The sequence below is a fragment of the Schistocerca serialis genome, chromosome 1 (genome assembly GCF_023864345.2).
Source record: "Schistocerca serialis cubense isolate TAMUIC-IGC-003099 chromosome 1, iqSchSeri2.2, whole genome shotgun sequence".
In the NCBI taxonomy this organism is placed as follows: Eukaryota; Metazoa; Arthropoda; class Insecta; order Orthoptera; family Acrididae; genus Schistocerca; species Schistocerca serialis.
The window spans coordinates 425,911,032-425,934,875 of NC_064638.1; the positions used below are offsets into that span (position 1 = coordinate 425,911,032).

General features: G+C 41.8%; 1 protein-coding gene across 1 annotated transcript in view; it reads left to right on the forward strand.

Moving 5' to 3' along the window:
* The window catches only part of LOC126457630 (kinesin-like protein KIF12), a gene marked incomplete at its 5' end in the record, with an annotated part of 606,856 nt that overhangs the window by 293,091 nt on the left and 289,921 nt on the right, over positions 1 to 23,844 (forward strand). Inside the window, one exon of the mRNA XM_050094104.1 lies at positions 5,900 to 6,040. Coding sequence (XP_049950061.1) covers positions 5,900 to 6,040 — 141 coding nt within the window. The remainder of the gene's footprint in view (positions 1 to 5,899; positions 6,041 to 23,844) is intronic.

The following is a 23,844-nucleotide window of genomic DNA, read 5'->3' on the forward strand; positions in this document are numbered from 1 at the left end:
TAGACGTTTCGAACCCTCTGTTAGGTTTCCCCTCGGATGTCTTAATGAGGTTCCCAAATTTTTATACTATTACTCATCTAGCTGATGCAATTTCTGAGCAGCAAGGCCTGATTATACGAGCAATAAGCTGCGGGTACAAAGTCCCTTGAGAGATTTCAAATATTTATGGTACAGTTAGAGGATTTTGATACTGTTAATCACGTGACTGATGCAGTTTCTGAACAAGCAAAGTGTGAATAAACAAATATTAAGCAAGGGATACAAAGTCGCTTTAGTAATGTCAGAGAGAAACAGAAACTGAGAGCAGGGAGAAAGGAACCAACTGCACAATCGGACAGTGGAGTAATACACTGATATGACAAAACTCATGGGACAGCGGTATGCACATATAAAGATGGCGACAGCATCACGTACGCAAGGTATGAAAGGGCAGTGCATTTGCTGAGCTGTCATTTGTACTCATGTGATTCTTGTGAAAAGGTTTCAGACGGGAATTAACAGTTAGAGCTAGGCGCATGGGACATTCCCATTCGGAAACCGTTAGGGAATTCAACATTCCGAGATCCAGAGCGTCAAGAGTGTGCCTAGAATACGAAATTTCGGGCGTTACTTCTCACCACGGACAAATCAGATACGGAAAGCTTTCACTTAACGACTGAGAGGAGTGGAATTTGCTTGAAGTCTTCAGTGCTAACAGACAAGCAACACTGCGTGAAATAAACCAGAAATCATTGTGGGACGTACGATGAACTTATCCGTTAGGGCAGTGCCGTGAAATGTGGTATTAATGGGCTATGACAGCGAACGACTGACGCGAGTGCCTTTGCTAAAAGTACGGCGTCGCGTGCAGCGTCTCTCCTGGCCTCGTGTCCATATCGGTTGGACCTAGACGACGGAATACCGTATCAGAAAATTCTAGATTTCAGTTTGTAAGAGCTGATGGTAGGATTCTAGTGTGGGAGAGACCCCACGAAGCCATGGATCTAAGTTGTCAACAATGCACTGTGCAAGCTGGTGGTGGCTCCGTAATGCTGTGAGCTAGGTTTACATGGAATGGACTGGGTCCTCCGATCCAACTGAACCGATCATTGACTGTAAATGGATATGGTCGTTTACTTGGAGACCATTTCAGCCACTCAACGATGGAATTTTTATGGATGAAAGTGCGCCACGTCACCAAACCAAAATTTTTCACAATTTGCGTGAAGAACATTCTAGACAGTTGGAGCGAATGATTTGGCCACCTAGGTCGCCCGACATGAATCCCATAGGACATTCGTGGAACATAATCGTGAGGGCACAAAATCGTGTACCGGCAACACTTTCGCAGTTATGGACGGCTGTACAGGCAGCATGACTCAGTATTTCGGCAGGGGACTTCCAACGACTTGTTGAGTCCATTCCACGTCGTGTTGCAGCAAATGGTTCAAATGGCTCTGAGCACTATGGGACTTAACATCTGAGGTCATCAGTCCCCTAGAACTTAGAACTACTTAAACCTAACCTAACCTAAGGACATCACACACATCCATGCCCGAGGCAGAATTCGAACCTGCGACCGTAGCAGCATCGCGGTTCCGTACTGAAGCGCCTAGAACCTCTCGGCCACTGCAGCCGGCCGTCTTGCAGCACTTCGCCGGGCAAAATCAGGTCCGACACGACATTAGGAGGTATCCCATGACTTTTGTCACGCATGTGGAAAGGTTGTTGGGTTGCTGAACGAGACGGTACGGCCTGTTTGAGTCAAGATATGTTTATATCGCGAGAGCAAATTGCGGAACATCGACTTGTGGACGTTTCTGGGCTTGTGTAGTAGAAACAATGATTGCAGTCAGATAGGGCAGAATGTTGCTCACGTATTAGGATCAGAGATATTACCTGTATCGAACTTGCAAACTTTATTACTTGTAACAAGAATCGTTTAGACGGTATTCTGTACTCGCGTTCTATGAAGACAGTTGGCGAGGTGGCTCATACGAGTTGCAGAACGGAAAGAAGTCGAACAACATCGATCGGTAATGACAACCTTTTTGCCGCTGCCAACTTCAGTTAGCAGACAGTACCGAGTGTAGTGACACGTGGAATTAACGGCCCTTAAAATATTAAGTGCAGCTGAGTTTGAAATCGCTTTGACACACTAGAGCCATTGAGTTAAGTGTTTTCCGCTAGCTAACGTTAGCAGCGACCGTAAAGCAGTCGGTATTGATCAAAGACAATCGATTTCTACTTCTCTAACGTCTTCCATCAGCTATCTCACCGAAAGTCTCCTTAGAGTACGCGTATAGTCTGTAGCAAGTAGAAATTTGCAGCGTATTTGAATCTAGGAGTAGTAGTAGCAGTAATAATAATCGTAGTTGATGCAGTGCCGGAAGATGACTGATGACGGCACAGAAGAGATCAGAATATAGCGCAGAATAAAAACAAATTATGATGTACAATGAGATGAAGGGTTCTTTTTCTGAACCAGGAGTGGAGAACCGACTGTGAAAGATGGCTGATACCACAAGGAAAATCACAGAGTAGCGTAACTGCGTAACAGTAGCGACTGAACTAACGTTGGTGCGGTAGGAACAAAAGTAGAAAAGTATAATAGTTTATTTAGCAAATAACTTCAAAAGAATTTTTAACTCTGCGTTGAACCTTCCTGATTACACTGAGGCACTGAGGTGACAAAAGACATTGGGTACCTCCTAATGTAGCGTCGGATCTCCTTTTGCCGGTGTAGAGCCGCAACTCTACGTGAGATGGACTCATTAAGTCGTTGGAAGTCCCGTGCGCAAATACTGCCCCATGCTGCCTCCATAGTCGTCCATAATTGCGGAAGTGTTGGTGATGTTAGGTCTTGTGCGTAAACTAACCGCTCGATTATGTACGATAAATGTTCGATGGGACTCATGTCGGACGATATGAATGGCCAAATCATTCGTTCGAATTGTCCAGAATGTTCTTCAAACCAGTCGCAAACAGCTATGGCCCAGTGACATAGCTCATTGTCATCTACAAAAATTCCATCTGCTATTTGGGAACATGAAGTCCATGAGTGGCTGCAAATGGTCTCCAGGTAGCCGAACATAACCATTTCCATTCAGAGGACCCAGTCTACTCCATGTAAACACAGCTCACGCCATTATGGAGCCACCAACAGCTTGCACGGTGCCTTGTTGATAATGTGGGTCTATGGCTTGGCGGGGTCTCCGCCACACTCGAACTCAAACATCAACTACTACCAACTGAAATTGGGACGGTTTTCTAGTCGTCTAGGGTCCAATCGACATGGTCTCGAGACCAGAAGAGGTGCCACAGGCGATGTCGTGCTGTTAGCAAAAGCAATCGCGTCGGTTATCTGCTAGCATAGCCCATTAACGCCAAATTTCGCTGCGCCGTCCTAACGGATATGTTCGTCGTACGTCCCACATTGTTTTCTGCAATTATTTCACTCAGAGTTGCTTGTCTTTAAACACTTACAACTCTAAGCAAGCGCCGGTGCTCCCAGTCCTTAAGTGAAAGCCGTTCCCTACTGCGTTGTTCGTGGTAAGACATAACACCTGAAATTTGGTGTCCTCGCCACGATCTTGACATTATGGATCTCGGAGTATTGCAGTCCCTAACGATTTCCGAAATGGACTGTCCAATGAGCTCCAAGTACCATCCCAAGTTCAAAGTCTGTTAATTCCCATCGTGCGCCCATAACCGCTTCAGAAATCTTTTCACATGAATCAGCTGAGTACAAATGACAGCTCTGCTAATGCTCTACCCTCGTGTACCTGGTGTACGCCATACTATCGCCATTAGTACGTTTGCTAACCGATGATTTTTTTTCACATCAGTGTATTTAAACTGTGTGTCCGTCTAGTACTCTAATCCGGTCGTTTGCCACCCGAACGCAATGCTCTTGCCGACTAAACTTCCCAGGAACGACTCACGAACTGACCTGACAGCTGCCACTGACGCAGGATTGCTGGTAAGAACATTACTCGTAAAAAGCAAGCGGCTGAATTCGAGTAGCGGTATGCCACCAAGTTTTAATGTGTCAGGAAATGACAACTGTCAGTACAGACAGGAACAGTCAATTTTTATCACCAACATAAAAAGCTGTAAACAAATGAACAATCAGTCAAAAAAAGGTCCTCTGCTAACGCCTATAAGTTATATGGAAACAATGACGCATTTCTGTACCATTGTCCGTTGATTTGTTAGTAGTGCTACAAACATTTCCAGTTTTCAGATACAGTTATTTTTAGGATTCGGAAGAGGTATATTTCTGTAGAAGATATGACAACTAGAAAGAGAGTATGTTTTTGGAGATAAATTTTTTAACGTTTCGCTTTATCATTAAATAGTACTTTTTACAATTATCTCAAGTTACAAGCTAGTTTTCGGGGCACGAAAGTAATGTACTGATCTCTCCGTCATCACCAGCAACTCAGTTGGATCGCCAGGTTAAGTTCATAGAGGACATCCTTGAACTACATGGTGAACAGACTGCTCTTCAACGCCCAGTCACAATTTGGAGAAGATATTTTCTTCCTCTCGTGCAGAGAATCAGCACACTTGCCAGTGCTGTTAGAAACCGACCGGATCTTGCGTGGCTGTTTAAAGCCAACTGGCGTGGTCGATTGCACGGCATCCTAAATTGTTCTGTCGTAACATTAATCGGCCATTTGTGTCTCAGGCAATCATTACAATAAAAGCCGTTGGTAACTAACATCACTACAGCTTCCAGGGATTGGTGACGAGAGCAAAGCTTTCCTTTACTGAATGCTGGAATGTCTCCGTAACAGGAAGTTGATGATTTTACTGTAGTGTTTTTGTACTTACTTACAAGTGCACCTTCCCGCCACGGGGATGGAGGTGGTACGTGCCTCAGTACGGGTAGCGAGGAAGAAGATGAAGTTATGATTATTCCACTTACAAGACGCATGGCACGGTTGAGCTGTGTGTCAATAAGTGTCGTGTGAGTACTACTCATCCGAACTGAGGAGAAAAATTCCGTAACAGGGTAAAACGGTGCTCTGACACTGGTGATACAGGTGATCTCCATGATGTGCCACAGAGTTTCTGGTGAACCTTATTTCGAATATCGATTTTGGCAGCTGATCTTAATATATGTTGTTTGTAACTGAGCGTTCGATCAAGCGAAACTTCTAGAGCTTTCGAGTTTCTGTCTGAGTAGCCTTCCACCAAAGTACACCGTCAGCTTTTTGTTGGCTACCTTGTTGCTTAGTTGAAACGTTGAGACTTCTGTAAATGTGAGCAGCGTTTAGGGAATGAAAAGAAATTTCGTAAAATAGTGAACGTGATTAAAGCAGGTAACTTAATGTTACATCATCTCCTTGTTAGATGAACTTTGCTATTCATTATTAGTTTTATTTTGAAGAGAATGTCGAAACTAGTTATCGGAATGGGACCAATATGGTGTGTGTCTCAAACATTGATTTAGTGCGTTATACTAACAGCAGTCACGGTTTCCCTAAGACTTCACTTATTAAAAATTAGGCATGTAGGTCAAACTAACAATTATGACAATGGTTAAGCGATTTTGGGTATCGTTCTTTTGAATTTATCAGAAGCCAATTTTAAGTGGATTATTACGGTGAAATATAGTAACGCAAAATGGAAATTTCTGCTCGAAGTATGCGGGAAGGTGATTATGAGCTTTCCGGTAAGTAAAGGAGCATAGAAATTTCAAGAAAATGCTTTCGCAAGTTAGTTAGTCGGAGTTAGTGATTCTTTTTTTTTTTTGTGATGATGTTATTGACCTGCTCACTCAACTCAGTCGAGAATCTCTAAAATAAAACACAAAACTCAATCACTGAAACTGAAAAACAGCTAGGTGTTCCAGTTCCTGGCTTATTTGTATTTAAGCTGGTGCAGTTTTTGAAGTGTGCATGTTGCGCAGTTCGACCAGCGGCCCAACCCTTACTCGGAGGACCACGGGCTGGTGTTCCGGTCGTTCGTGCACCTCTTCAAGCTGCTGCAGGAGCGCCGCGACTGCCACTTCGTTCTCAAGGCTTCCTTCCTCGAGATATACAACGAAAAGGTACGTCGCAGATCCCTATAGGCTCTGAAGCCGAGCGATGTTAGTTGCCGCTAACTCTGCTTGTTCATTACCTTAAAGTGTAGTAATGTAACTTCTGTATGTAACTAACACAACTATCTTGTCACAACAAGTTATTGGCAGTTTCCTCTCTAGTGTCTGTGAGTGTGTTTTTCTTTTGCACTCTACTGGAGCTCTTAGGAATACGTGTTTGTTGGACTGTGCTGTAAAGAGAAAGAGACCATGTTAGCTGTACAAAAGAATGGTGGGTCTCGCCATTTCGATAATATTTTCTCAACACTTGACTGTGTTTGTAGTACTGGAATAGGAAGCGCTTGAACACAGCTTCTGGTTGGAATACTTTGTCAAGGTGGCTAATTTCCGTGGGAAACTGGCCTAGTCGCACAATCTCACACCCAGAAAAACCTCACAGAAAAACTTCCACTTTTAAGAGATTCACATTTCTGCACTCCCCGGATGACCAGCATTGGCGAATATGGCAGCGACCTGGGGGGATGTCCTATTCTTCCATTGTCTTGGACAGGAACAAGGCTGTTACTCCCGGTGTCATGGCGTGGGGAGCCGTTGGGCAGGACAACATGTCACGGCTGATGTGTGTCTGAGGACTCTGACGGCACAACGCTACGTCGCGGACATCCTGCGTCCTGATGAGTTACCTTTCACGTGGCAGTATCATGGTGCCACTTTTCAACGGGTCAATGACCATCCACAAACGGCACGTGTCTCTACGAACAGTCTGCGCGATGCTGAAGTAATCCTGTAGCCAATAGGATCCTCAGACCAGGGCCCTGTAGATGTGTGGGACCAGCTCGGACGTCGACTCCTGCCAGTGCCAGTACTCAAGATATTGAGGAGCGATTGCAACAGTAGTGGACCAGATTTCCTCAGGAGGGGGTGCACCGGGTTTATGATATCCTTCCCAACCAAATCAGTGCCTGCATCCACGGCAGAGTGGATGCAACGTCAAACTGATATATGCGCTTGTTGTGTTGAATCATATTATTTTTTCGTTCTTTTCTTTTCTTGTATGTAAGCTGTATGTAAACTGAATGGGTTACAAACAACGACAAAGATAAATTAACGAGTTCGTTTGTGGCAAGGATAATGTTCTGATACATCTCTATGAAGCAAAATAATAAATACGCTCTTCAATTGATTAATTCCTGTATCTACACCCGTTTGTTTCTATAAGTGGTAGCGTGCGGACGTATGCGTGATGACGTATCCGTCGTACCAGCATTGTTAAAAAAAATGTGTACCTCAACCGTACATTAAAAGTGTTAGAAAAAGTTTTTAGAAAGGCAAAGTTCATTCGCACATTTGGGAGTCCATCTCTGTCTGTTCATCATTTCGCCCGCCGCCGAGATCCTGGAGGTTCGGAGCAAACAGGAGGAATTTCTTCATCGGCATTGTCATAATCAAGACTACACACAGTGGAATTAATGTGAAGCAGTACGAATATTGACCTAGAATGTATTGATATTGAAGATCTGTTGGTATTGGTATCAGGACTGAGCCATCAGCAGCTGCTGCTATCATCACATTGATACTTGATTTAGAACTATCCACTATCCTTTCAGGAGGTCTTGTGCCTCGCTTCACTGTTACTTTCACTTGTCCAGGATCGTCACAAAAGTTTGTCTCGTCGTAGTTTATAATGTTGGAGGGAGGGACACCACTCAAGATCACTTCAATGTTTTAAAAATAATCAGTCACTGTTTCCCGGGTAACTGATGCCTTTCTTTAAACTGTTCTTGCCAACCAATTTTTCCCATTATTCAAGCAATTATTATTTCCATTTTCCACGTGCCCACATATATCACCATTCATTATACTCCAATTTCCTCTAGAAATCTGAGTTAATTTTGTAATGACTGCAACAGCGTCACATACCGTCTCAATACTGAAATTTCGTTTCCTCCTCGCCTGCTGGGGGCTTCACTTTTTATTTTCAGGCAGTGCATATCGCCAATATATCGATATCTGTACTCACGCAGCCGCCGTAGTGTGTGTGGAAGAGGGTACACGGTATGCCTGAACAAACGCTTAACGAAGCGCGTAGCTCTCAACACAGCGAAAATCTGTGGTACCCGCGGAGAGTCAACGATGATAACACTTTTATTATTAAAACAAAGATAACAAATTGTAAAATTCCTTTTTTAACATAGCTGCATCTCTCCGGGCTGAGGTAAACAAATATAGAGGCAAAAGACAGCAAATCAGATCATCTCGAAATTCGTCGAAAACTGTTAGTGATGTTTCAGTTAGAGTGGCAGGAAGCGCCTTTACACAAACTGCGAAGACGTTTTCCCAGCAGACTGGAAAGGAGCGGAAGGGAACCCCTGTGTTTTACTGCCATTGTAACTGCGAAACTGTGAGCTACACTGCTGTAAAGGTCGTAAATGAAGGAACAAAGCGAGTAAGTACATTAGAAGGATCGATAGAGCTGTTACAACTACTATAATTTCTCCGGGATATCGGCATTTTGCTGTGTCTGTTCGGCGCTGAACGGCGTATTGTGTAACAGCTGTCTTTTGTGACTCCGTAAAACAGCACTGTTATGTTTCTCGTACCCTGAGACCCATCACCACCTAGAATTACGCGGCTGGGTAACCAGCGCCTATAGAACGGCCCAATGTAAGCATCAGAATATTTTCCTTCTACAGAGAAGCTACACCGAAAACGTACCAGAGTCATTGTAGTGAGTTTTTTATTGGTGTTTAATCTACGTACAATGCAGCCAAGGCTTACGTAAGTGGTAATTGTCAGATCTGATATTTACAGCAAAATGTATTAGTACCTGATACAGAATATATCTGTGCAAATACACTTAATTACATGTGGAGGAAAAATTCCATCATGGTTGTGTGAGTCGTATTTTTTGGTGTGAGGATGGTTGTAGCACTAATGGGAAGCCGATGATTCCACTTTCTCGATCCCTTATGCCTAAATAATTCTCCAAAGATACATTCATGACCCTGATTCCCAATGATCGGAATCGGTAAAGATCAACTTTTGTCCATGACATGAGTACGATCGGGGCATATCTACCCAGCACATTTACATACCACGGAAGTACTATATTCCGATAAATGTGGTCAAAATTACAGTGATGAGTCTGATATAAACGACGACATACTACAATGTACGATGTTCAGTCAACAGAGTATACAGTTCAGCAAGAGGTTAATATCACTCTCCCTTTGAGCGTCGTCTGACTTACACAGTTTTCAAGGGGAAAGATGCCACAGAGTCGAAAAGTTACTAAAAGAGTCAGGAATACACATTTGAGATGAGCACGGGCATAGTTTATTTACGAATAACGTTTCTATACGAGACTGTGGACACCAACCAAGTGATGCATATGTGTTAATAAACAGTGTTGATTTATTCAGTAGTGTTGATTCCTTGTTCTTCCATCGAAACAGTTTACGATTGTCGGAGTTTTATAATTGTCTGGTTTGTATTTCAAGTTCCTCGGTGCTTCTCTAATAGTTTTCCCCTTCATGCTTGGCAACCTCGTTGCTGACTACTGACGTCAACCAGCATCTACAAGGGTGTGCCTAAAACTAAAGTTTTCGAATTTTTTATATGGAAACTCGTAAATCTTTCGAATAAAAGAAATGTTATTAACATTCTACATCTTTATTCTTCGTTTCTTCATATTTATTGCTCAAAATAGTCACACTGGCGATGAACGCATTTCTCCTAACGAAAGACCAGTTTGTTGATACTGTCACTGTACACTGCTTGATTTTGTTGACGGAACCACAGCCTTACCTCTACTTGCAGCACCTCACCACTAGCAAAGTAAAGACCTTGAAGGGTGTTCTTTAACTTTTCGAAAAAGATGAAAATCGGATGCGGCCAAGTCTGGGCAGTATGCAGGATGATCGATGACAGTGAACAGACGTCGCATGGCCTGTGTGTGGTCTGTGACTGTAATGCTGAAGGGGAGGGTGCGCCATATGTGAACGAACACTTCGAACTCGTTTACAACCCGCTGTTTCTCACGCACCAACATTCTTACATTACACACCGCCATGTTGTACGCTACATTCCGCAACCGTTTAGAGGCGGTAGGTTGGAAATATGTAGACACGATGAGAAAAGTATAATAACGTTTCTTTTATTTAAAAAGCTTTAAGAGTTTTTACACAAAAAATTCGGAGGCATTACTTTTCATCACGCCCTCATAATATCAAATCTGCTCTTCCCTCTGTTCCCGCTAATGAAACCTCCAATTGCCTGTATTAGAAGGCCGTCTCGTCTCAGATTATCTCCTCTCCTGTTTAGATTCCTGTTCTTCACTAACAACTACTTCTTCCGATCTCCTCCAACTCTTATTAGCACCTCCTCATTCCTATCAGTCCAGCTGGTCTCCATTCTGCGCCATGTCTACATTTCAGAAGCTTCAATTCTTCTCTCGTCCTCTTTTCTGAATATTCGCGCTTCTACTCCGTGCATTATTATAACTGTATCAGCCCCCCGGTAGCTGCGTGGTCAGCGCGACAGAATGTCAATCCTAAGGGCCCCGGTTCGATTCACGGCTGGGTCGGAGATTTTCTCCGCTCAGGAACTGGGTGTTGTGTTGTCCTAATCATCATCATTTCATCGCCATCGACGCGCAAGTCGCCGAAATGGCGTCAAATCGAAAGACTTGCACCCGGCGAACGGTCTACCCGATGGCAGGCCATAATCACAAGACATTTTATTTATTATAACTGTGTAATGTTTATTTTATTTTACTTAATTTTTTAAAGCTCTAAAGACATGAAATTCTTTTCATGGTTGTCAGTGTACTGTGGTGATAGCCTTACGGCAAGAAGCGCTAAAGACAGAGCTGGGAAAAAAATTACCCTGTTTTTCGTCTCTGAAACATCGGAGTGGTTTCCTGCGAAATCACTCCTTCCTTAGTTTGCGCCATAACCAGATGCACGCGCATGGTGCTCGGTTTAGTGTCACACTCTAGTTGTTGCAACGAAAGGCAGTTGTCTGGCACAAGTTGGGAGACTCGCCACATCGCTTCCTAAGACTTTGTGCGTTGGAGGGAAGTCATAAAGCTTTAATTATCACCTCGAACATATAAAGTTACGTGATTAGTGTTCTGTTTGTTTGTCAGTACACGTCTGCAGATCTGGCACACTCCCGCGCCGCAGTACCGTACAACGCCTCTAGAGAGACCAAAACAATATGCACCCCTCATCTCCATTTTATTAATGGACTGCGATATTTTGTTTGCTTTCTCAATTAATGTATTAAGGCACTCTGACGTTTGATTTCAATGTTTACCTTCTAACGTACCTATACTCTACGGTGCATACAAGGTTTTATGTGACACACGTACCTAACATTCCGCTGTTAAGGAAACAAGGCGCCGAATCCGAAGATCAGCATTTATCCGTGGAAAATAGATAGTCAAAGCATGATCGGTATCGCAAAGATGAGTCAAAACATGATCGGTATCGCACGGGTGTTTGTTACTTCTTACAAAGACGATCGAAATGAGAAAAATTGTAATAAATTAAAATCTCACTGTAGTTAGCCGTAATTTAACATTTCAGAATTTATGTAAATGAATTTAGATTGCAGGATTAGACGGTACCCAGATCCAAAAACGAGCAAAAGTTTCAATTTAGTAAATGACTGTAACGTCTTTCAAATCAGGTAAATACCACGTGAGAAACACAAAGCTGTAAGTGGACAAAATGCACACGCGCTAACTTACATGTAAAAGACATGTGTGACACGAAAAGACGTTAATCTGTAATGCAATGATTTTAGTTATCTTATTCATCACCAATAATAAGCAATGACTTGCAACACTTTAAGAAAACTGTACTGCGTTACCTTAACTCACGATAATGTAATCTGTTTAAAATATCCTGAATCGTTACAAAAACTGTTTATCATTCTTTCCTTATTACTCTGCAAATGATTGCATCTCAGAATAATGCAGTAATAACGTTCATTAATGGCAACAACTATTTCTCGGTAGAGATGTCAGTTACACGTACACACATATCATCTACAAAATGCAACATAAAATTCTAAAACTGCTTTGGCTACAAGAAACTCAGTATATTTTTGTCACAGAAAATAAATTTCTCTTTAAGTCACTTTTAATTTTAACTGACTGTCTGCAGTAATAGTATAATACTTTATGACGAACTGTAGTTACTACTGCCTTTTATTACAATAATCCCTCGATTGAAAATGAATTGTAATTTTAATTAGATTTATGATATTTTGATTATTTCTTTCACCTGCGACTTTCTCGGAATTTATAATCAAAGGGCAAGACCCTGCTGATGGCTAACGACTCGGGTCAATGAAGTTTCGACAAGTTTGTTCTTTGATTAAACACACTATAACGTTGCAAGACGTTACTAAAACGCTGGCATGCCTATTACTCAGCTACAAAAATACTGACTGGATCTTACTTTGCCATGCGTTGCTTCTGGTGCGAAGTAGTGCTTATTATGAGATACATTATTAGCAACGGGCTCTTCTAGATTAGAGACCAGTTTGGATAATGGTTCAAATGGCTCCAAGCACTATGGGACTTAACATCTGAGGTCATCAGTCCCCTGGGCTTAGAAATACTTAAACCTAACTAACCTAAGGACATCATATACATCAATGCCCGAGGCAGGATCGAACCTGCGACAGTAGCAGCCGCGTGGTTCCGGACTGAAGCGCCTAGAACCGCTCGGCCACCGAAGCCGGCCAGCTTGGATAGATATGGGTCACACAGTCTTCTTCATTACTTCCAAAATCTTCTTGCGACCATATACTGAGCCCATATACTTTCTCGCCCGCTTACAATTTACCGGGCCACATATTAAAATAACATTTTGACGGAAAACATACTGGCACTTGCGCGCCAACACATACTTATGTTCGTAACTATTTCTCTGCCTTCACCTCTACCACTGCGCGCAATCGCGCCAACGATTGCACGAAAGACAGCCTCTGCGCTTTATACAATAGAAACTTCCGTGGCATGGTCAGTGTGTTTACAACAATGATTTGACATAAATAAATTTACTTATCCTATCAACATACATTACATTTTATATACAATAATTGTAGACAAAATTCTTTAATACATATATTTACGAAAAATGGTTACACCAACGGCGACATGGTCGCATATACAAACAGTGATCCAATACTGTCAAATGTTTTTTTATTCCAGTCTTTGATCACAATATGAATTCTTTAGACGATGACCGGTTTCAGTCCTTAATGACCATTGCAGTTGCAATAATGACTGTGTGGACGATGTGACCTACTCTACACCTTTTATTGGATCTATATGACGATGCTGTGCTGAATATATTTTTATGTTTCGACGATGCCATTATGGCCTTATCTCTTTAGGACATGGTGTAAAAAGGATCTGAGGATGATCATTACGGACTGAAACCGGTCATCGTCTAAAGAATTCATATTGTGATCAAAGACTGGAATAAAAAACATTTAAAAATGGTTACGTTTCGTTAAAATAGCGGTTCAGTCCTCGGATATCACGATTCTCCTACGCTGTAACACTGTCGCCGTCCGTGCGCGAGTAGTAGCTTTATAGTGACAGTGATTGTTATCTAAAGTGTTTGTTTGAACTTTCACACATTTCGTGACGGCCTTAAAAAAATACGCGTAATCGATTGTGGGCGGTCACCTTGGCAACGACAACGCCACCGCGGCCTGCGACGGTTGCCGACTATCTGATGACCCTCTGGCGACCTGGTCGCAACTCTCTGGCTTCGAGTCCACCCCAGACCTATAGGACGCCGTCTGTGAAATGGCGCCTCACTTCCCGCAGTAGGCTACATCCGAGCATCTGTGCCCGTCGACAAAACACCATCAATACCCGTCGACAAAATTTCGAGCTCTACAATTGCGCTTGAAAATCTCCTCATTAGGTTGCATGCTGACTGTTAGTGCGGCCGTGGTGGTCTAGTGGTTTAACAATAGACGCTATCCGTGGAGGTCCCGGTTCAATCCCGGATCGTTCACGGGTGTAAAAGGTCGTCGGGGCATTGGGCTCGATATCCGCCCCCGCCTAGCGCCGCAGTGACAAAGCCAGTACTGTACCTACAGTCACGCCAATATCGTAATCACTGGGTCGTGCTTCAGACTTTAACTTTACCTTAACTGACTGCAGTTGCTTAAGTATACCAAGTGTGGCCTTCTATTTGTTCCCCTTCCCTCTGTATAACTTCATAGTTCACCACTGTTTGTCTTGTTTCGCTAACATAATGGTCTCTTATGCAAACGTATGGGAAGTGGAAATGGAAATTGTTCTCAGTGCCAAATCTCAGATATGTCATGAGGATCAGAAAATAATGCACGTGTTTTTGCACATAACTTATTTGAATCCAAAAATCTGGGAAGATATTCTGATATCAGAGAAGTGAGCTAGCCACCTCATCACTGAAAAAAAAGAAGACAAAACAAATTAGGCAATACGAGGAAACTGACTGGTTCTAAGTGCCACTAAGAAAGATTTTGTTTCAAGTGTCATTAACAGAGACGGACTACGTTTTATTTGTGATAAAACCAGTACAGAAATACAGCAGTAATATTTTACCTGGTAGAACAGTAATTAACAATAACCATTTCTCATTTCTTTTACATCTTTTAAATGAATAGCAAATTACATTCAATAAAAAAAGTCTCTCAGGGTTTTCTGTTTGTTACATAACACCGTTCTTGTTATCAGATGTTGTGAAATCTACTGTAAAATTCCCTGTGTTGTTGAGAAAGAAGTGGAACGTCGTCAAAAATCTTTGTTTTGCAAGTGACGAACATGGCATCTGCCATGGTCTTTTCTCTTTTGATACATCGACATTTTTTCCGTTCTTCTGTTTCAGAGCTAGAATTTTTAGTAGGTATTTGAGATGAATGAGAATGAGATACTTTGATCATACTGCATCTGTAGATTTTACACGCCTGCAATGATAACAGTATTGCAGCAGCATCTTTAAAATGAAATAAGTCAGTTGTATGCATTGGAGTTACATGGAATGTGTTCATAGCTTTAGTTGAATCAACAGTCTTATGTAAATATTTCGGAACAAAGGCCCTGCTTACATTTCTTCGCTTGTCTATAATTGCAAAATATCGACACAGCTCGAAAAGCTCCCTACCAAAACTGGCATTATCTCTTCAGACCATCCCAGGCTAAATGGAGCAGAGCTTCAAGCATGGCGCGTAAATTCCAGAGAGATGCAATGCTTGGAACAAAGACCATGAGTATCTCGAACACTGTCTCCATGATTTGACACATGTAAAAAACTTAGACATGCAACAGAGTATCAAGAAAACAGTAGCACTGAAAACGCGTTTTACGAAGGAAATGACACTTAGAACGTTTTCCATTTCCTTTCCACTTGTCATTTGTTGCTTGCTGTTTTGGACATCAACGTAAGGTTGGTGCGATGCCTCTCTCCCTTCCTGCCGCTACCATACCAGCACAGCTCCTGCATTTCATACCATCGACGACCTGTCGTATGTTCTCCTACCTAGGTCCGTCACTGAGATTCTTTCCCTGTGTCTACCTTTCAGCTAACGTTCTCTCGTCGATTGGTTGCATGATATCTTCATTCCTTATTTCATCCGTCCATTCTCAAAACCCTCCTTAGCTGTATAAGGCATTTGGTTGTATAACGGCTCTCTCAATACCAGCTCCTTCATTAGCTTATCGCCTCCACTTCTTTTTCACACGGTCTCACAATTTCATAAACTGAAGTTTAGCTAAGGCCCTGCTACAAGACGACTGGTAAATTTGAAATATCACATAAACTAATTAAATACTATCAATAACATTCTTCTTTGTCTTTGACCCCATTGTCAATGTGTAAAACGTCCAACATTTCGACCACTATTGCAGGTAGTCTTCCTCAGACTGTTTCTTTTGCTTTTGCTTTTGCACCCTGAGGAAGGCCACTTGCAATAGTGGCCGAAACATTGGAAGTTTAACGCATTGACAATGCGGTCACAATCCAGAAGAATTTTACTGACTGCGACAACGGCTGTGGAAACCTACACTTGAAATATAAACACTGTCTAAGAAGGTGGCCACTAGCCCTTACTTCTAAAAAGACAAAAGTTCTGCATCTCTTAATGTCCAAATCAGAGCAACAAATCAACATTCTTAATAGCTGCAGGTAGTTCAGCACACTCATTGATAACTCATGGGGACACTTCCGTATCGTGAGGTACAATAATACATTTGTTGACATTTAATTTAAATAAATTTATTAGATGAAGCGTATGGATACATACTGTTCTCCAAATAACACAGACAACAAAAGGGCAATGAAAAAAATCCTAATAACGCTATCCTTCTATATTTACGTTCAACTTCATATACCTGCAGTCATTTACTGCACGTACTGATAAAAAGATCTTAGAAATAGTACACAGATAAATTAATGGCAAATATCTATGTAGCTAAGCCTAAACTGTGGAGTAGTCAGGGCACATCCTTGCTGAATAAGATCACAGCCTAGAGACAAGTTCTGCCCAGCGGCTTTAGCGACTGGCGTCCGCAATGCATTCAGCTGCTCGATTTCGAATTAAGCCAGTAGGAGTTCATCAGATCCTCCACCACAAATAAGACCACTTCCTCCTGTTGCAAAATATTTATACAATATTCATACAATATACATTCCCCTGTAATAGGACCCTTTTTTTACGTCTTATTACTTTAATCGCTCACTGCATTAATAATGTAGGATCGCTATTTCAAACTACGTCGCTTCTCACGGTTTCTCGGTTCATTCAATATCTTCATTTCGTCAAGGATAGGGAGGGGGGGGGGGGCTGGAAAAATGATACCCGTCCTGTGACGGTGCCGATGAGGATAATAAAAAAGGCACCAAGTCGTAGCCGGTATGTGCTAGCCTAGCGGTGCAGCTTCTTCTGGATACCCCCCTCCCTACGCCCTCTCCCGCTCCGCCGCCTCAGGCGCCAGGTGCCACAGCTGGCTTTACGCGCTCAAAGAACAGCCCCCAGATTGCAGTGCTCTTGCGAATTTCACCATCTCATTACCCTACATCCATTAACAACACATTTCAGAGGCCTGTTCAAACGGTTCAAATGGCTCTGAGCACTATGGGACTTAACTGCTGAGGTCATCAGTCCCCTAGGACTTAGAACTACTTAAACCTAACTAACCTAAGGACATCACACACATCCATGCCCGAGGCAGGATTCGAACCGGCGACCGTATCGGTCTTGCGGTTCCAGACTGTAGCGCCTAGAACCGCTCGGCCACTCCGGCCGGCCAAGAGGCCTGTAATCGTTTCATTTTTGTCTTCCGCAATCATATCGCGCATCCATAGAGAGTTTTAATACAAACGCAACGGATTCTCTAATCCACAATTCCTGTGCATAGATTTCTCTTGTCGTCATTACTTACAGTTGCAGGTTTGTTTGTTTGTTTGACGTGACTTCATAAAAAACGATCAAAAACTTTAAGTAATGTTAAATTATTATTGTTCAGTACTAACAACAAAGGCATCTTGCACCCAGCGGAGTTAGTGTTGCCAACATCCACTTTCAGCAGCGATTGCTTCTCTTGATCCCATTTCTTGGCGTCAGACAATCTCTACGTCAGAATTACGACGTGTCTTATAACCCAAATAAAGTTCCATATAATTATAAGCTATGCTTATCGCTAGTTACGTCAATAATTCAGTGCATCTAAATGTCATTTGGAGTCATTCGCAAATTCCCAGTTCTGTTCGCATGCAAATCGTGTTTATAATATACTGATTGAACCAGGCTGAAACGAGTTTGGAATAGCTAAACAGACTAAAATATAAGTCAGTTGAAAATTACAGAAATAAAAATAAATAGAACGTTATTGTGATGGATATGAAACGACATCAGACGGTCAGAGGATTGCGAAAGTGAAATTTTATTTTGCCTAGGCAAAGTATCACGACAGTCATCGAGGTATTAACAGTGATCAAAATGTAACTTCTTAAGTAAAACTAATTATCAGAATCGAGATATTTTGACCTAGTACTTCAATTGAAAGACTTTAATTGCTTTCAAAGGCTTTTCTAAAAAAAATGTCAAAATTAGGACGAGCAGTGTTCTCATATGCGACTCTACAGAGGTGAGTTGACGAAAGCTATCTCCAGCCTATCATGTCCCTGCAAATAAGATATGGTTCTGACTTCTAATAAATGTTGGTAAAGCTGGGGACAATTTCTAAAAGAAAAACCAAATACTAAAACTTCAACCATACTAAGAGAGCTGCTTGTGTAAAAAACAGTAAGAAGATCGACACGGAAAGAGATGGATAATTTCAAGTAATTTTATGTAGTGGCCGAAAATTGCCGTTATATTACATCAGAACCTACTTTTATTAAGTAAAATTTTAAGCCCCACTTTCAAAGGAGTTTTCATATGAAACAGTCGATTTGGAATAGAACTAAAGGTCGCACTCGATTTTGGATCAATGAAAAGAGCTTCGAGTTCGATTGAATTATATCACACTGTTCCCAAAATCAAGGTGAGGGGTATGGAATTAGAATCAGTCATATAACAAGAACACCAACGATGTCGAACGTGCATAATGGAAGACATAGAGATGAGGGCGCAGTAAGTGAGTATGAATCAGGAAGTGAATATTGCAGATTTTAGTTTCGAGCTAAATTTTATTCTTATAAGGACGAGATCGCCCATAACAGGTAGAAATCTGCTGTTGCTAAAATAGTTATACATAAGATTTTGGCTTATGAATAATAGTCTGCCTGACATCACTTTAATTCAGATTTCTATCATTCTGTCCCTTCTTATTGTCCGTGTTTACATTGTACACCTTTTCGTGCCGATTCTGCGCAGAACATCATCATTTCTTACCTCGTCAATCCACCTAATTTTCAACATTCTTCTGTAGTAGCACATCTCAAACGCTTCGATTCTCGTCTGTCCCGCTTTTCCCATGTGCATGATTCACTACCATACAACGCTGTGCTCCAAACGTACTCTCTCAGCACTTTCTTCCACAGATTAAAGAAGGTTTTTAATATTAAACACGTTTCTTATGGCAGGAAATGCCTTCTTTGCTCGTGCCAGTTTGCTTTTTATATCTCCTTGCTTCGTCTGCCGTATGTTATTTCGCTTCCAAGGTAACAGAATTCCTTCACTTCGTGTGCTGCTTGGTCCCCAATTTTTATGTTAACTTCATCTCTAAAATCATTTTTGCTACTCCTCATTACTTTCGTCAATCCATATTCTGCACTCATACCATTTAACACGTCCTTTAATTATTCTTCACTTTATCATTGATATTCTTTCACCTTGAATTTTAATCCAACCTTTCTTTTATTTCCGTGATTTCTCCTTCGATGTATAGATTGAACAGCTATGGCGAAGAACTACATCTCTGTCTTACACCTCTTTTAATATCAACACTTGGTTCTTTCTCATCCATTCTTATTATTACCTCTTGGTTCTTGTTTATATCTGTATTGTGTATTACCCGTCTTTCCTACAGAATACTCCTATTTTTCTCAGAACTTAGAACATGTTGCACCATTTTATTTGTCTAACGTTTTTTCTTGTTACACAGATCCTGTGAAAACTCTTGATGTTTTTCCATTCTTGCTTCCATTATCAATTGCAACGTCATGACTGCCTTTCTAGTGCCGAAATCCAAACTAATCGTCGTCTAACAAATCCCCAATTTTCTTTTCCATTCTTCTGTATATTATTCTCGTCAGCAACTTAGATGACGCGCTGATTGTGCGACACTTCACGCACTTCTCTTCCTTTGCTATCTTGGGGATTTGTGGATGATATATTTCCGAATGTCTGATGGTAGGTCTGCAGTTGTAAACAATCTACACAAGGACTTGAACAATCGGTTGCATTCCATTTCCCGAACAATGCCAGAAATTCCACATGAATGTTATGCATCCCTTCCGATCGCAAGTCTTCAAAGCTATATTAAACTGTAATATTGGATCCCCTGTCTTCCAAACTGACTCTCATTGTTACCTGTCACATCATCGGACAAGTTATCACTCTCATAGAGGACTTCAATGCACTCTTCCCACCTGTTCGTTCTCTCCTCTGCGCTTAACAGTAGAATTTCCGTTGCACACTTAATGTTAACGTCCTTGCTTTTAATTTCATGGAAATTTGTTTTCACTTTTCTGTGTATACGCTCATTTAGTTTTTCTAACGATAATTTCCTTTTCGGTTTCTGCACCTTTTTGTTGCCGCCCTTAGCTTCCCTGCACTTCTTATTTATATATTTGTCCGCAGCTCGTGGTCGTACGGTAGCGTTCTCGTTTCCCGCGCCCGGGTTCCCGGGTTCGATTCCCGGCGGGGTCAGGGATTTTCTCTGCCTCGTGATGACTGGGTGTTGTGTGATGTCCTTAGGTTAGTTAGGTTTAAGTAGTTCTAAGTTCTAGGGGATTGATGACCATAGATGTTAAGTCCCATAGTGCTCAGAGCCATTATTTATATATTTGATTCCTGTGTGACATATTTCTGTATTCCTTAATATCCGTGAACGTTCTGGTACTTTATTCTTCCATTACCCAAGTTTTCTTCGCCGTTACTTTGCTTCTACCTGTGTTTGTCTTTCCAGCTTCTATGATTACCCCTTTTTGAAATATCAATTCTTCTTTATCTTAACAGCCTACTGCGATATTCATTATCGTAGGATCAATAGCCTCATAGAATTTAAAACGCATCTTATGATCCTTCAGTACTTCAGTATCTCACTTCATTGCGCGTCGAGTCCTCCAGACAAGTCTCTTATTTTTCAGCTCAAACTTCATCAGTGCAATTAACCACCTACTAGCAGATTTCTGACTGTCTTCCGAGTTCGAACGTTGCTTGTAACTCTGCGCTGAAGCTTTTTTGTCAAACAGTTATCGCGGCCATAGAATTATGGATATGTGTGGTGTCTGCTCTGCCGGAAATGCCTATATAGCTTCTGGTGTAATAAAACTAAAGGTTGTTCTTACTTGAGGATAACAGTTCAACATCAATGCAATAATAAAGTCTAAACCTGAAGCGGAGTGCGCTGTCTGACCTAGTTGAGTAGCGCTGATGCAGGCTAAGTCCGTATAGTCCTTGAATAATGCATTAGCAATACCTCGGAGGGTTGGACGCAACATACGAGAATGTGAGGTCCGACTGACATATGTTGTTCTTCGACGAGTGGAACTCTGATTTTGGAACTGCTCTTGGCCCAAAGAACAGAAGCTCCCAATGTCGACTGATTAGAGAGCAGTAGGTAGGCGTCCTATAATGCCGAGCGGACTAATACCAGGAAATCGTGCCAGTGTCACGTGGCTCGCAAAGGCTAGCTAGTACTAGAGATAACGGCGCGATATCCGCAAATGTGGCGCCACCAGACACTACAATGGCTGCTGCAGGCTTAATGTGCTGCGGTGAAGTTTGCAAGCGCCTACAAACTCTGCAACCGCGGCACACTGCTGTGTGGTTGGTATCTGGATCGAAAGGCGCCAGCAACGAGTAGCACAGGTAGTAAGTAACAGGTTTTTTTTTTCATCAGTCTTCTGACCGGTTTGATGCAGCCCGCCACGATCCCCTTCTGTGCCAATCTCTTCATCTCAGAGTAGCACTTGCAACCTACGTCTCAATTATTTGCTGGATGTATTCCTATCTCTGTCATCCTCTACAGTTTTTGCCCTCTTCAGCTCCTTCTAATACTATGGAAATCATTCCCTGACGTCTTAACAGTCTTCCTGTCCCTTCTCTTTGTCAGTGTTTTCCAAATAATCCTTTCCTCTCCAATTCTACGCAGAACCTCTTCATTTCTTCCCCTATCAGTCAACCAAATTTTCAACATTCGTCTGTAGCACCACATCTCAGATGCTTCGATTCTCTTCTGTTCCGGTTTGTCCATAGTCCATGTTTCACTTCCATACAATTCTGTGCTCCAGACGTATGTTCTCAGAAATTTCTTCCTCATATTAACACCTATGTTTGATATTATTGATAGCAACTTTTAAGCTGATTGTGCGACAGTTCTCACACTTGTCAACTTTATCAATCTTCGAAATTATAAGTGATGTTTTTCCGAAAGTCAGATGGTATATCGCAGGACTCGTATATTCTGCACACCAATGCGAATAGTCGTCTTGTTGCAACTTCCCCAATGATTCTAAATTTTGTGATGGAATGTTATCTGTCGCTGCAGTCTTATTTGATTGTATGTCTTCCAAAGATCTTCTGAATTCTAATATTGGGTCCCCTATATCGTGTACATCGACTCCTGTTGCTTCTTCTTCTTCTTCTATCACGTTTATCAGACAAGTCTTCGCCCTCATAGAGGCCTTAAATGTACTCTTCCCCCCGATCCACTCTCTCCTCTGCATTTAATAGTGGGCTTCCCACCGCACTCTTAATGTTACCACCCTTGCCGAAGATTGTTTGGACATTTCTGTATGCTGAGGCAGTTCTTCCACAATCATTTGTTTTTCGATTCCATCATATTTTTCGTGCATCCATTTCGCCTTAGCGTCCCTAATTTCCTATTTATTTCATTCATAAGTACTTGCATTTATGTATCACTGAATTTCTGTGAGCATTTTTGTATTTCCTTCTTTAATCCATGAAATGAAGTATAACTTCCGTTGCCCATGATTCGTTCGCAGTTAGTTTGCTTGCACCAGTGCTATTCTATTCAACTTCTGTGATTGTCCTTTATAGAGATGTCCATTTTTCAACTGAGCTGCTCGCTGAGTTGTACCTTATCGCAGTATCTATAGCCTTGGAGAACTTCAAGCATATCTCTTCATTCCTTAGAACTTCAGTATCCCATTTTTTTGCCATTTGATTCTTCCTGACTAGTGTCTTGAACTTCTGCCTACTAAATTGTGATCTGAATAAATTATGCATAGAAAGAGAGTAAGGTCTTCAGATATCTGACACTGCTTAAGGTGTAATTGAAAAATATGAGGCCAATAATGCGCATGCCGGACAACGCACACCAAACACCTATCTTCGCTGAGTGGAGAGGTTGTTCATGCAGAATATGCGGATTATCCTGCGAACAGTTTCTGCAATTCTGGGTGTTTACACAACCAAATAAATGAAACCAGGCCTCATCTGCCATGAGGTAAAGCAAGGGTTCTAAGTAGCCGTTAGCAATCGATGTTAACAGTCTGCTACAGTAATGAATTTTTTTCATAATCCTCAATTTTCGATTCTCGCACACACTCACACGATAGGCTTTTAATTTCATATATTTCAGTATGCGATATACGAGATACACCAACTGCTGCGATATCCTATTTACCGACTAAAGGGGACTTCTCGTAATGTGTATGTGAATTCTGTCTATATTTTCAGGGATCCTACTGTCGGTCGTCCATTCCTCAGCATATTCTGCATGGATCCTACAGCCCTCCATTTCTTGTAGATATCTTGAATAGTGCTGGTCGTGGGGAATTTCCTACCAGGATACTTCACTTGAAACATTTCTTTACATTCCTTGACGAAGCCTATCTTAATGTGACACAATATCAGTCCGCTGTTCTAATGCAAGTTGCTCGATTTCTACAATAACTCAACAGTACGAGCTTCTCAGAACAACTGACGCACGAAAGCACCGCTGCACTCAACTTTTCGACAAAATGCAGTGTAGTGTTGCCACTTCACAAGCAGTTTGGCTTGAGATGATTTACTGCGTCGTGAGTCATTTCAGTTTTATGTGGGACACCCTCTATATTAGTATTTTCAATCACAATTCTGCTGAAGGCAAAATATACTTAATA